The 14,668-nt window shown below is 28.7% G+C and overlaps 1 protein-coding gene across 1 annotated transcript in view; it reads left to right on the forward strand.

Annotated features, from left to right (window-relative positions):
* The first annotated feature begins 351 nt into the window (after positions 1-351).
* Positions 352-14,668, forward strand: part of RasGAP1 (Ras GTPase activating protein 1) — a 50,515-nt gene continuing 36,198 nt past the window's right edge. The window contains exons 1-4 of the mRNA XM_076468048.1: positions 352-478; positions 11,025-11,145; positions 11,489-11,696; positions 12,875-12,957. Coding sequence (XP_076324163.1) covers positions 409-478; positions 11,025-11,145; positions 11,489-11,696; positions 12,875-12,957 — 482 coding nt within the window. The 5' untranslated portion in view covers positions 352-408. The remainder of the gene's footprint in view (positions 479-11,024; positions 11,146-11,488; positions 11,697-12,874; positions 12,958-14,668) is intronic.

Consider the following 14,668-nt stretch of genomic DNA (forward strand, 5'->3'; position numbering starts at 1 on the left):
TGTGTAGTTAAAACAGCACCATTTTTTCCTATTTGTAATCATTATTGATAATGTTTTTCTCAATTCCCAAACCCAAGCTGATACATTTTGGTTTATAATTTGTTGTTATTAGTCATAAAAATAAGCATCCGTTTATTTATTTGTTTATTGTCGGTATATGTTGCATTTTAAAATTTAGATGGATAAACTTATTTCATTCTAGTGTGGCGTATAACATGAGAAATAATAACGACTGTATAAACATTTTTAACCTAAATAAGTATTTTTATATTCTCACTATAGTTGGTATTATTTCATTGTTTGGGTTACTAACTAGTTATAAAGGATAACATAAATACTTATTTATATATACCATTAAATTTCCTTAATGTTTCGTAAATAGCGTACGTAGGTAGCGTTGCTAAGGATATGCCATGGAAGATGGCGATGATATCAACTAGTGATGTCAGGGTTGAGGAATGCTTGAAAATTAAAATAGGTAATTAAATGTATATAGGTTTAAAATATATTTTTTAGATTAATAAAATTAGTTGAAGAACTAAGGATTGTTAAGTAACGTAAGCCGAAAGAAAATGTGAATTGCAAAATGAATGTGTTGTTTTGTATTTGAATTTTCATTAAGTAAATGAGTTTAACAATTAATATTACATATAATATGTATTAAGCTATTATTTAGTCATTTCTCATGACCATTCCTCATGTAGCCTTCGTTGATGAACTAGACCTTCTTTTGCAGACTTTGAATACTAAACTTATTATTAAACTTACACTGAACGCAAAAATGCATACGAATTACACCTTAATTATGCTTAACTTCCTACATGCCGTGTAAGTTTAATAATAAGTTTAGTATTCAAAGTCTGCAAAAGAAGGTCTAGTTCATCAACGAAGGCTTATAAGGTATAGGGTTATATTTTAACCCTATATTATAGGGTTATAATTATAAGGTATAGGGTTATATTTTAAACTTGAAAAAAGTTAGACCTGTGTATACTTCCAATACTTGTAAAGGTTACTTTAAGTACAAAAAAGCAAAGAAATAGAAGCTTCAGTTTGATAGTAGACACTAATTTTTCTGTTCAACATACGTGTTGCTTGGTTTATTTATAAATTGTACTTATTTATTGAATAAAAAACTATTTCAGTGCACTTCAGGTTTTACTGCTGGCCAGCTGGTATATAGTGAATGTTGAAAGAAAAATGCAAATGTTGACATTTTATGTTTTTTGACAGTTTGATAATTGTATAAATTTAAATGAATATTACTCAGTTTATTACAGTGATTATATTTTATGTTCTTTCTAAAAGAAATTGACAAGTGAAAAGCCTTGTATTCATACATGTATGGTAATAGCAGCTTTATAAAATATAGATCAGTTTATTGCTGTAATTATTTTTGCACTTATATTTGTTGCATTCATATACAAACTTATTAGTGCCAACTTTGTATTCATACTTGTATGTAAATAATCATATCTTCTATAGGGATTTTACAAAAATTCCACATTTATAAGATCATAAAGTCTGTACAGTACATTTATGACTTTTTTATGAAACAAATTGCAAATGTTATTGTGAAATTCAATGTTGTATTATATGACATTGATCTTTTTGGCTTTTGTAAAATTTCATCTGTATGATAGCAGCAATGTTGTTTATATCTAAAAATGAAATGTTATAGGAGTTTATACTTGACAGTCACAAACATTACAAGTTTTTTATTGAAATTATATTATGTAAGCTCTTATACTAACAAGAAACTAATTTATCACTGTTTGCAAACAGACTAACATATATGTGGTTAAACAGTGTTTAAACTTGTAGTGATTGTCTGACTTTGTGATTCATTGTGTGCTATTATTGTATTTGTAAAATATTAATGGATTCACATTCTTTGTCACTATCAAGAATTTTAACACGATTGAGAAATCTATTTAAATATCATCAAAACTGTAACCAACATAATATTATGTGAAGAACTGGTTATTATGGCTATTTAAGAAGTTACTAATAACTATAAAAAGACTGTTCAGCAGCATATAGGAAAAGATGTTATTGACTGTAAAATGGAACATGATGAATTGATAACTTTGTAAAGGATCAGAAAAAATCCAGCTAAGAGTTATTAGATTAATTATCAGATTCATCAGGAGTGCAAATGTGTATTTCTTTGTACAAAAGTCCTTAGTAAGACATATTTTAAACAGATAAGTGGATGTCAAAAAATCTTTTTTATGTAAAGGCACTGAAACAACAAAATGGAAACATGCTAACAGGTATAAGGAAAGATCAAATCAGCAAATGAAACAAGTCTTTTCAACTGCTGAGTTTAAGTTTGAAATATTTGGGTTTAAAAGAAGACTATGTAAGGAGAAACGTTGGAGAAGAATACAAGTATATATGCTTAAAACAACTATGAAGCATGGAGATAGGTCATTTTGGGGCTTCGTTTCAGCAACTGAATGGGAGATAACTGATAGAAGGATGTATGCAGCAAAATATAAGCAGTTATTGGTACATTACACTATACCTTTTTAAAGATGATATGGATAAATTTTTTAGTATGTTAATGATCTTAAATGTACAGTCAGTGCAGTCAAACTGAACTTTCAAATAGGAATGGAGTACTTGACATCACTATTCATTCTATAAGTTATTGAACTGGAATAACATGGCCAAAGAATAAAATAAAAAGCAACCAACCTGCACAAATTAACTTTTGGATATGCTTCCTGATGCTTGCAATAAGAGTTCAGTGAAGTTTTTATGGAGATTACAAAAAGTTGTATATGAAACATTGAAGCAGTTTTGAGAGGAGGACAAATGAAATATACAAAATATATGGTAATTGTGTGATAATTTTATTTACTGTTGTATGAGAAATGTAGTTCTTTACTTTCAAATAATTTATTTATTTAATACATTTCAAAGAATTCAAAGGGCTTAAAACCTTTACTCAATACTGCATGTACTTAAATTTAATGTCATAAGGAAGGAAAGCATACAGACAGTGCTTTCAAACCTGTGATGGTTATAATTCTATAATGTGTTAGCAATGATTTGTCTATTCCAATAGCCATTTAAATGCTATCAGGTGGATCAAGACAAAAGTATATAAGCTATAAGATTAACCTGATCTTATCTCAATAAAGCAACAGGTGAAAGTGTTAATAAATAGATTAGTGCAATACATTTTTTCAACCTGCCAGTCATATAAAATCAACAGTTTAATACATAAATCAACAAGTCTGGCAAAGATCTAAATATTTAGATTTTTTAAATGCCTGTGCTGTATTTATTAAATCAGCATATTTGTTTTGCCCATATGGTAATGTAGGATCCAGGACAATGTTTTACCAGAGGAAAAAAAATTGCAGAAATACATTAGATATTTATATTGCTTTATTTATTTCTTAAGTTTTACATTGCAACAAGTAATCATTATATAATGTTACAGGATGACATATTTAGTAGCACGTTACAATGTATAACAATGCATAGTTTATCACTAATATATTTAGTTGATAATTCATTTCAGTGTTAATTTAGAATCTAATACTGTGTCTTACACCATGAAGGAATTCTTCCATTGTTTTTATCCAGAACTGTAATCTTGGCAAAGTGGATTGAATCATCATATTTTTTTGTTCTGTGTTCATACAGATTTTTTTTTTGTATGTCTTTTGTGTTTTCCAATCATTACTTGAAAATTTTTAGTTTCTGGTATTTGACTGAAAAATGTGTTTGACAATTGTTATATTGAAATAGAACCATGTCTTTCTAATGAGATGCCAATTTTATGCAACAAAGTGCTGAATATTTTGCAATTGTAGTTTCTCGTCTTGAAACATACAAGCTATAATTTCCAAATTACCAACCTAATTAGATTCTCACTTGCAAACAAACTCTTTTGAAAGTAATTTTCCTGACATAATGAAGTTCTCACTTTGAAACAAACAAACCAAAAATTGCAAACAAACAATCAAGATGTCTTAAAAAATGAATAAAATAGTAGACTATGTAAAAAATATTTGGAATAGACATGGTTATTTTTTTCCAAAACCTTGTCTGTATCACTGTAATGTATCTCTCTCTTTATATAACATAACCTTGCTGGTTCAAGGTTGTTCTTGCACATCCACTCATGAAAAACATTAACCATTAAAATCCTTCCTTTACTTCTCAGGAAATCATTGATTCTCCTCTTAACTAAATATATGTGAAGTACTGGCTTCCATTACTGCCTATATCAGTTTGTTTCATAAGTCAGTCATTTCATTAGAAAAATAAAACTGTCTTAACTGGAGCCTACCTTCCACTTTTAAAATCTTAATTTTATGTCCTCTGATACTATTATATAAGAATATACCTTATCAGTCTCTCAGCAAATCGTGTAATCTGTGACAAGTTTACCCTTCATTTTCAAGAAAAAAAATTACCTATTTATGATGTAACTCTATTATCCATAGAATCATTTTAGTATCTCTACTGTAAACCCTGTTTAGTAAGTGAATATTATTTCTTAAATATATAAAAATTCTCAACAGTATTCCAATGTAGATCTAATAACTTGTATATAAATAATTACCTCTTTTGCCTTGTCATCAGTATATCTATAGATTATACCCTAAACTGATATTGGCTTTATTATTAGCAACAGAGTGCTGCTTAGGTGGGTTGAGTGATGTGTTGATCACAATGCCAAGATTGCTTTAATTTTGTTGAGTTAGTCCCAATCTGAATTAAAGGTGTGATAAAAATTATAGTAATTTGAATACATTATCTTGTACTAAGTATGATAAAAAGCCATATGCAAAATGTCTGTCCAACTTACTAGTTGATTTAACCCACACTATGATACTTCAACATTCCTAATACAACTTGACATACTAAAGAGCTTAATGTCACCAGAAAAACTATTAATTATGCCCCTATCAATATCATAACTGTATATAATAAAGGGCAAAGGCCAAGACATTGACCACAAGTAACTTTTTTTGTTTCTATAATCCAATCACCATACAGTTCATTTAATTAATCCTTTTGAACTTAATCTCTGTTCATGTGATTTTCTTAGCTAATCTTTAGTGTAGTATGTTTCCAAAAGCTTTTTGAAAATCTTAAGTACATTTAAACCTCAACCTTTTCATTAACCATGTAATAAGTAACATTCTGTAAAACAACTCAAAGATAACAGATTAGTAAACCAAGGTTTTCTATAAAATTTCACTATTTGGGTTCAGCATGTATCATTGTATATAAAATATCATAAGGTTTTGTACTTGGTTGAAAGTACAAGCTTGTGTTTAAATATTTTCTTTATGCATAGAAAAGGGATGTATCAATGTATAAAAGCTGAGCAGCTCCTGAATTATGATATTTAATTCATTGTAGTTTATTAGTCTGTTACATTTAGTTAATCAGTTATTCTCATATTAATAATTGAAACTATATTAACAACCTAAAACATTTAATTATTCAATTAACTGCTGTTTGACAAATTTCTGTTTGTGAGCTCACTTATAACTAGCAAACTATTGGATCAGTTGTCATCAAATGTGGCATTTATCCTAACTCATCTTCTCTCTGTATATACACAATAGTACTATCTTTTGTATGTCTGTCTAATTACTCTACAGGGTGTAGATGGATTGTAATTCATTATGTCTATGCAGGGTACATACACATTTTCAGCTTTGCATTTTTTAATGGGCATTTTTTACCACTAAAAGGTAAAAGGTACACTTTGCCCTTTACACCCATCGATAGATTTTTTTTATCAAATTTGGCATCAAGGTTTTTTGGAAGGATGTGGAGATCTATGAGTACTTGTGGTTACACATTTTATGTTTTGCAATTTTTATGGGCATTTTTTTTCATTTTTTACTACTAATTTTCTCCCTGTTGATGGATTGCCACCAACTTTGGCATAATGGTATGTTGGTTTGTTGTGGAGATACGTGCAAACTTGCACTTTCATATTTTGTGTTTTGCATTTTTATGGGTATTTGTTACATTTACATTTTAGAAAAGCAACTTTTCAAGTCTAAGATAACCTTTCCTTAATAATGAAGTTGCATAAATTTTGTCCAATAGACTGGTACTTCAGCTGGTATATAATGTATACATCAGTATGTATGTATATCATTCACCATGAGTGATTCACTTGACTTCATTTGAAAATGATAAAGTAACAGATACTTACAAAATTATACATTCTGTAAAAACTCTTACTTGAATACTGTTCATATACACATAAAAAGTAACAAATTTTTTTGCTAAACAATCTTATGATCTTAAGAATTACATAAATTTTACTGGTGGTTTTTAACACCTTTGCTTTTATGAAATAATGTTTCACCTGTATTATTAAAATACAGCAGTTTATGAATAAATGAACACCTGATAGATGAGTACTGAATTTAGTGATACAAAATTTTACACACAATTCCATATGATGGTACTCTGCAGTGTAGGGCCAAATTCTATGTGTCAAAATTTATTGAAGAAAGGATTTGAAAATAGTGTGCTTTCTAGTTTTTACTATTCTGAAATATATACAACATTGATACAGTTTCTTTATATATAAATTGAAAAATTCATGCTAAAATTTCCTGTAGTAAATATTTTAAGACTTGTATTTCATATTTAGTAGAAATAAATGATTTTTTTAAATAAAAATCCAACTGACACTTTATTTGACCTATATTTCATGTTGTATAAAGACAAGAAAAGATACAAAAGTGTTAATCATTGATAAAAGTCTTAGTTATTATGTATAATCTGTTATTAAGTGGTTTACTAATAAGAAATGTATTTTCTGAGACCTTTCAATTATTCAGTGTATTATCTAATATCATGTGAACTTTACTGTTACTTGTTTTAGATTTGAATGTGAGGTAAGGTGTTTTCTCCTATGCCTGACAGAAACAAGCCTCAAAATGGTTCCAATAACAAAACATATATATATATTCACAAAGAAACATTATTACAACAAGTTTTTTTCACCAACTTCTTTGGTAAAATTATTTTCATAACTTCAACCTTCACTGATCATCTTATGGAGTATGAATTTTAAAATACTATTCTTATATACATTTTGTGCTTTTATTTTCAGAAATAAGTATTTTAAGACATTTTGACACACCAGTAAAATAGTTTTCTTATCCTACATGCATTTGATCTTTATTGATTTAAACTCTAATGTTAAGGTTAGACAAGATTGAAAGGACTGATATTCAGGTACATGTATTGTAAATGAAACTCAGCAGTGTGTTGTAAGTTCAGGAAAAGGAAGGGACTACCTCAGGAAGAAGTAGAATGGTGCAATCATTACCACTTCTAATTATTTGTGGAAAATCATTTTCTGAGTAAAAAAAAGTTATATATACATATATATATATATTACAATGTATATGATAATTTTCTCAATAAAGATGTGTAGACACATAATGTTAACTGTGTATGTACTGTGAATGAAACTACATTTTATAAATTTTAAGTAAAACAAACTACATAGTTTCTTAAAATAAAATTGAGTTGAAGTATGGTGTTTATGTGTATGTGTAATATATACAAGTATCATGAATTTCTTTCATATTACTGTTTCTTAAGGTTCGTGATATATACTGATTTGCATTTTCAAATTTTACAGTATCAAGCAGTGCTAAATATGTATATTTTTATTATTACAAACTTCATATTGTTTGGGAATATTTTCATCTTTAGCTTGTATGTTTAAATAATAAAGTGAAAAAAATTAACAAAATTTGTTATTGTTAAATAGTTAATACATTGTTACCATTTTTTCAAAGACATTGTTTATTACATGGAAAAAGGAAGGAATGTGTTTTTAACACACTTAGATTTTCAAAAAGCTTTTGATAAAGCACTACACAAAAGATTAGCTAAGAAATCAAATAAGGTTAGAGAAAGAGTAGCTAATAAGATTGTAGGGTAGTTGTTTTTAATGGAGTTGAGTAAGATTTAACCCTTGTAACTTGCGGAGTACTTCAGGGGTCTGTGCTTTTGCCTTTGCTCTTACTTATTTATATTAGTTGTATAGATAGGGTGTAATTAGCATTAATGAAGTTTGAACACAAACTTAAGTATTTCTATCTAAATTGAAGCTCTTATAAGGATAGGTTAAGATATTGTATTTTTCTTGGAAAAACAGAAGTACAAGAGATAATCTTATTGAAGTGTACAAGGCAGAGTATTTACAAGATAACTTGATTTCTTTGTGCTATATCCTGAGAATAACAGAATGAGAGATTTCAAGTTTAAAACTTAGAAACGAGAGACTACATTCTAATAAAGCATTTTTGTAATTGTGATTGATGTAAGAAATGTGTTGCCATTAGCTGTAATGTAGAGCAATTTAACAAGGGAATTAATTTCCTGGAAAATTACAGATGGGGTTGAATTTTTACTTTTCTGAAGAGTCGGTGTACATGGATGCTCTTGAAAGACTAAATGTTTCTTTTTTGTCCCTAGGTTGTGTTAAGATTTTAAAAGATAAATGTAGTTGTAAAGTTTGATATTTCTTGTTATGTTTATAGAGTTGTACTCAATGTACTCTGTTGTCTAATTCTCCTGACTGGCATGTGTACCACGTCATGCACTTTTGTCACACACTATTTACATCAACTGACTGTCTCTTCTCTGGAAGGATTTAAACTTCTGTCCATAACCATTCTTGAATCTACCTTTATACTTTAAAAATATTAGTGAACTTATATTTTTCCTACTCATCACTTATTTCACATAAAATCCTAGTAGGTGGATAGTATTTCCTCTTAGGGTATGTTTACCCAAAATATCCATTAAGCCTAGGTAACAGAAAGTGCTTGTACCATCTACCCTGGCTAGAGCCACTGTGTGAGATGAGGTTTCCTTGTGGTATTTTTATACATATTTGTATTACATTTAATGTTCTGTCCTGACTATACCGATTTCATGGACTAGTTCTTGCTGGCTTTTAAAAAGAGGATTTTGCATTCATCCATTTCACTGTCTGCAGTAAAAGATCTTTCTGGTCAATGTGATCCAAGTGCAGTCTCTGGGCCTCCCCTCTTTGAATTTTCCTCTTATTTGTATTACATTTAATGTTCTGTCCTACTCATATAATGTGGAGTGTGAGAAACCTTTGTCATTCACCATTTCCTAGCTGCTGGGGTGGTGGACCATGGATAATCCTTATTAGTTGAGATCTAGAAAAAAACAACACACCCATACCTTGGTTTAGCACAGGTTCCATATTCTATCCATAATTCCAAGGCAAACAGAATATTATTTGTCTGCTTGGTTAAAGAATGAGAATGAATAATTTCAGACTGGATGAGTTTTATTTTCTTGGTTGAGTATGGCATACACAATCCCATCACTCCAAACCTGGGGTGTTGCCTTTTCGACTTCTTCAGGTGAAGGAGAAAGTTGTTCAGTTAGATGTTGCTTACTTTCTTCTTGTGATTCTAGTGGTGTGAAAAGCATCACTCAATGATTAGAGGTGAGACTCAATCAAGGTGTATATACATATATTTATATAATATTGCAGCCCTAGCCACCAATGTGTGATGTAGGTATCACAACTTCTTAATTTCAACCCCAAGTTGTGGAAAGTCAGCTATCTGCTTGGTGTATACTGAAGATTATTTACATTCTATTCCACTTTTGATATAGGAACTAAGTTCAAGGTGAAGGGAATATCTGTTTTGTATGTAGTATGGTTCTTTCACTCTTGTACCATCTTTATGTTGCTACACTCCTCTTGTATACAGATGCTTTCTGTATTTATCATGTCTGCACTGGCCTCTCCACCTTCTTGATGTAGGATTCTAGCTATAGTGTCAACAGATGGTAAGTATGTTTTAACATTTTTCTAAACTAAAAATGTATTTCCAATAATTCCTTCTTTCATTGACACTCTCCTGCCTTACCTCTCCATTAAAAGCCAGTTTGTCTCAAAAAAGTGATTACATTTTGTGGGATGAGGTGCTTCTATACAGTTCCTTCAATCACAAACATTGAAATTGAGGCAAAATACTTACCTTGGACAACAAATGAAATAATTAAGGAATGTTGTAAAAGTTTCTTTCTGTTGGTCATAAATCTAATTGAAAGTTTGAAAGAGAGCACGAGAGGAATAGTGTTGTGTGTGTTTGACTTCTCTTTATCTCTGTACAGCAAGAAGATTAGATGTTCTGATTTTGTTTTTATAGTATCTGTATAATGTGTTTTGAACTGGTTGGCATTACAAAAATCATATAATGGGAGAAATAAAATCTAATATAGGTAATTTGGAGCTCAGATGCATCTTATGAAACTGAGAAATGAAGGTTGAGAATTGTTTTAATATTTTCTTTAGAAGAACAGTGCATGTTTTGTAATTTTGTGATTTATCAAACATTGAAATAAGAGTATTTCTCAAATAATGATACATGTGAAGATTTGTATAAATTATGTATTCAGTAACTTCATAATTCTTTAATAGAAATACAATAAGTAAACAGTGATGAAAGCTAGCAATTAGTAGGTAATAATAAAACATTTGTAACTAATTAATAATTACAGATATAGGTGATCATATAGTGTTTTTGCACAAAGAACTAAATTATGTATATGTGGATATTTATTTACCATAATTGTTGTTATGTATAATAAAATCAGAAAGTCTAAGAATCTTGAAATACCTGTATGTTATTGCTTAAGAAATACTTTTAATTTTAAAGCACTTTTTGTTGATTATTCTAAGATAAGATTTTAAACTTGTTTTGAGCTCTTTTTGTGTAGATTATAAATGTTTGATCAGTAAAATTACCACGTGTGTATGTATATTTCTTTGCATGAAATATTAAGCTGTAGGTGCATGCTTAAAATTTGAACAAACAAACAACAGAATTTTTTTATGAAATAAACACCAGAATGAATTTGCACTGAAAGAAAAAAATTTCCATAAGCATTGTCAACAGTTCAGAAATAAATTCTTATGACTGATATCTTATGTTTATTATATTGACATATAGGCCAGGCAAAAAATCTCCCTCCTCGTAGTCATGGCTCAGTTGGCTGGAGAGACATTTACTGTAGAATCAGTCTAGACCAAGAAGAAATTTTTCGTACTGCTACTGTAGAGAAAACATTAGAGTATGTGCCATCTTATTTGTTTGAAATGTTTAGAAATTGAAGTTCATGGGAAATTTTATATATGAAGGTGAATAATATTTGTAGTACTTAATATCACAATTTTCCAATTTTATTTCATGTTAATTAGCACCATTAATTTTTGAATCCTGTTCTGATATCTTTTGGAATAAAATAATAAAAGGTTTTGTTCTGCATGAAGTTATGGACTACAGATGCTCATTTGTTATAACTTTTCAGTTTACTTGTAAACACCTTGACTTCAGACATATAAACTAATTCAGCAAATTTATTTTTAAGTGATAATTTTGGAAATTGATTGTGGATAATACATATTTACTTATAGACCTTTTTTTGGGGAAGAATATGAATGTGAGATTCCCAGAAAATTTCGCTTTCTTTCAATCTACCTTTGTGATAAAGAACGAGTTGTAAATACATGTAAAGAGAAAGTGCTTGGTAAAGTTGCAATCAAGCGAGAAGAACTCCATAATTATCATGGGAAAGATCACTGGTTTCCATTACTTCCAGTTGATGCAAATTCTGAAGTACAGGTAGTTTTTTGTTGTTTTTTTAATTGTCATTTAACTATGTGCTTGTGTGTGTTCTGGAAAATATGTCATTGTTAGTTTGCTACCTAATCTTCAGCTGATTATTTTATTAAGGTTTACATGTTTTGTAATTCAGGTAGAATTATTATAATTTTCTTTTATGGAATTACTACTTAAATGAAATATTAAAAATGTATATTCAGTTTAAAAAATAGCATATACAAATAAGTATGTATAATTAATGAATTACATTTTTTTCACATTGAACTGCAATGCAGTGGTGTGATTAACCATCAAATAATTAAAATTATTTTGATACTTTCAGCTATTTAAATTTTAGTTAGAGTAAAAAGCATCAAATGTACTTCAAAAATATTGGTAATAAAATATAATTAAATTACAAGTTCTATCAGAGTTAGTCTGATAGTTCAGCTATTTAAATTTTAGTTAGAGTAAAAAGCATCAAATGTACTTCAAAAATATTGGTAATAAAATATAATTAAATTACAAGTTCTATCAGAGTTATTCGTAGTTTCCAGGGAAGTTCTGTATGCCAGTAATCAAAATGCTAAATGCTGGTGCTGAATGAAATGTATTCACTGCTACCATTTTGTTTTTTAGCAATATTGTTTTAGTTTCATGCAAGTCTTGCATTAAAATACATTTTTGTTAATTGTATTCTAACCACAGGTATATATTTTGAATAAGATAATTGTCTATATGACAACAAAAATTTTATATTTTTTATATCCAGTGCACATAAACTGCAGTTTCCATATCACTAGAAAATATTACAGGCAATGTAGGCATCATATATCAATTCATTTAATGCAAGTTAATTATAGCAAAAGTTCTTAGGAGTGCCAGTAGTTAGAAACAGTCTGTTCAAAACTGTCACTGGAGTGGCCATAAAGCAACTAAATAATACTCAGTATCTTTGATTTAATGTTTAACATGGTCACTGTAAAAGTACTGTTTATATTTAGTAAAACTAAGAAAAAACTGGTTAACTGAAGCTGCTGGAGGCATTTGTGTAATTGACAAATCCAAGCAAGCTTCTTCATATCATAAGTGTAGTCTGATTTATGCTTCAAGGATAATGTCAGTGTCTGAAAAAGTGATTCAGAACTTAAATAAAGACTGAAAAAGAATTCAATATTCATTAACATGTTTATATTTAGGGCAAGGTTCACATCCATGTTAAACTTAATCAGTTCATGAAACCATCGGGAAGTGGGTCATTTTCTCACAGATTATGTGTGCGGTAAGTATTCAGACACTTATTTTGATAAGAATGTGTATTATTAAATATGTTTTTCATTTTTGAAAATTACCAAAGTGAATAAGTCACTAATAGATTAGACTTTAAGTAAGTATTTAAACTGTTTACTTTAAAAGCATGTAAAACATGAGATTATTCTCTTGCACTTAATGGTTAAGTAATAGCTAATTTTTACCCAAATTTGATGTGTAGTAATTATTGAATTTGGGATTTTTTTAGGCAGGTATGTCAATTTGAGACTTAAATAAGATTTTATTTTTAAGGAAATTTTTAGAATTTTGTGTTTTAAAAAAAAGTTAAAATTAAATTAAAAGTTTAGTATTCAGACTTTACTGATATAAAGCTGTGGAATCTCTTCGTGGTTGGCTTAATATAGAATACACGAGTTTGTATACACGTTTACACACATTAAGTATTTATAATATAATTATAAATGTAGTATGTGTATCTTACAAAATTTGGTAGTATTATAATAAACAGTACAAGGGTTTATACACAAAAAATAATTTTTAACAAAGCATTTTTACTGAAGATTTTGTTAATATATCACCTTTTCTTACTAGTCTGAAAGCAAAGTGATTTACATGTTATGATTGGAAAACTATTCTTCATCCCCAAAATCTCACTTATCTGTGATCTGTAAAACATTCTAAATACATTTCAAACATTTGTTTTCAGTAAAACTTTATATTTCATCTATTATCTTCACCATCATAATTCTATATGGGGTCAAATTGACCAACTTCATAACCATCAAAAATCTAAATGGTCCTTTTTTTTTTTTTTTGCAGAGTGACTTCTTATTGTAACATGAAACAACTTTCATTTAGCCCAAGTAGCTTTAAGCTCATAACAATATACATCTTTTTATCCTTAAAGTTTATTGATTTATTGTTCTGTGATTATCCTTTAAACAAGTGTCTAGTGCTATTCATACCATTATAAGCTGTAAATTACTTGGAGAATGCAGAACTCATTGTACTATCAAATTACATTACCCACATGCAACTCCAAGTCTGAATTGTTTGTATGCATGCTTCATGAAACATTTTTATTATATTTATTTTACCTAATCTAATCTTAACTAACCTAAAGTTATCCGTAACTATACATTTTAATTACTATAGTAATAATAATACTAAAAATATGAAAAATAATAGATATAGTACTTATCTGGGTCTTTTTTTTTCTTTTCTGTGAACTGTTGATGACACTTAACCCTACTTTGTTATATACTAATGGTAGTAATACACAACATAATATGATATATCATTTAATAGGTGAATACCTTAGCTTTCTATTGGTTATACATAACGTAGAATTAAATCTAAGAGTGAACTGCAAATAAATCCTTAAAGGGTGTGACAGATGGGTCTTTTACGAGGGAGTCTGATTTTCTGTTTGATGGCTGTGTGATCAAACAGAATTGAAAACTATAAAAAATAGTTTTGTCTGAACAATGACAGTTTTATAGTTAGTAATTCATATTAAATGTTGTACTTATTGGAGGTGTGGTGAATAAGATAGTGTGTATCTATAGAAAATGCCACATTTTTCACATTACAGGGAAATTCAGGATTTTGTAAATATGGCTTTATGTAATTAAAAACTTAAAACTTGTGTATTATTAAAGTATGGATTATTAGCTACAATTTTTTGCTATACCAAAAAAGTAGTTTAATTAAATTTTGAA

The sequence above is a fragment of the Tachypleus tridentatus genome, chromosome 11 (genome assembly GCF_004210375.1).
Source record: "Tachypleus tridentatus isolate NWPU-2018 chromosome 11, ASM421037v1, whole genome shotgun sequence".
Lineage (NCBI taxonomy): Eukaryota > Metazoa > Arthropoda > Merostomata > Xiphosura > Limulidae > Tachypleus > Tachypleus tridentatus.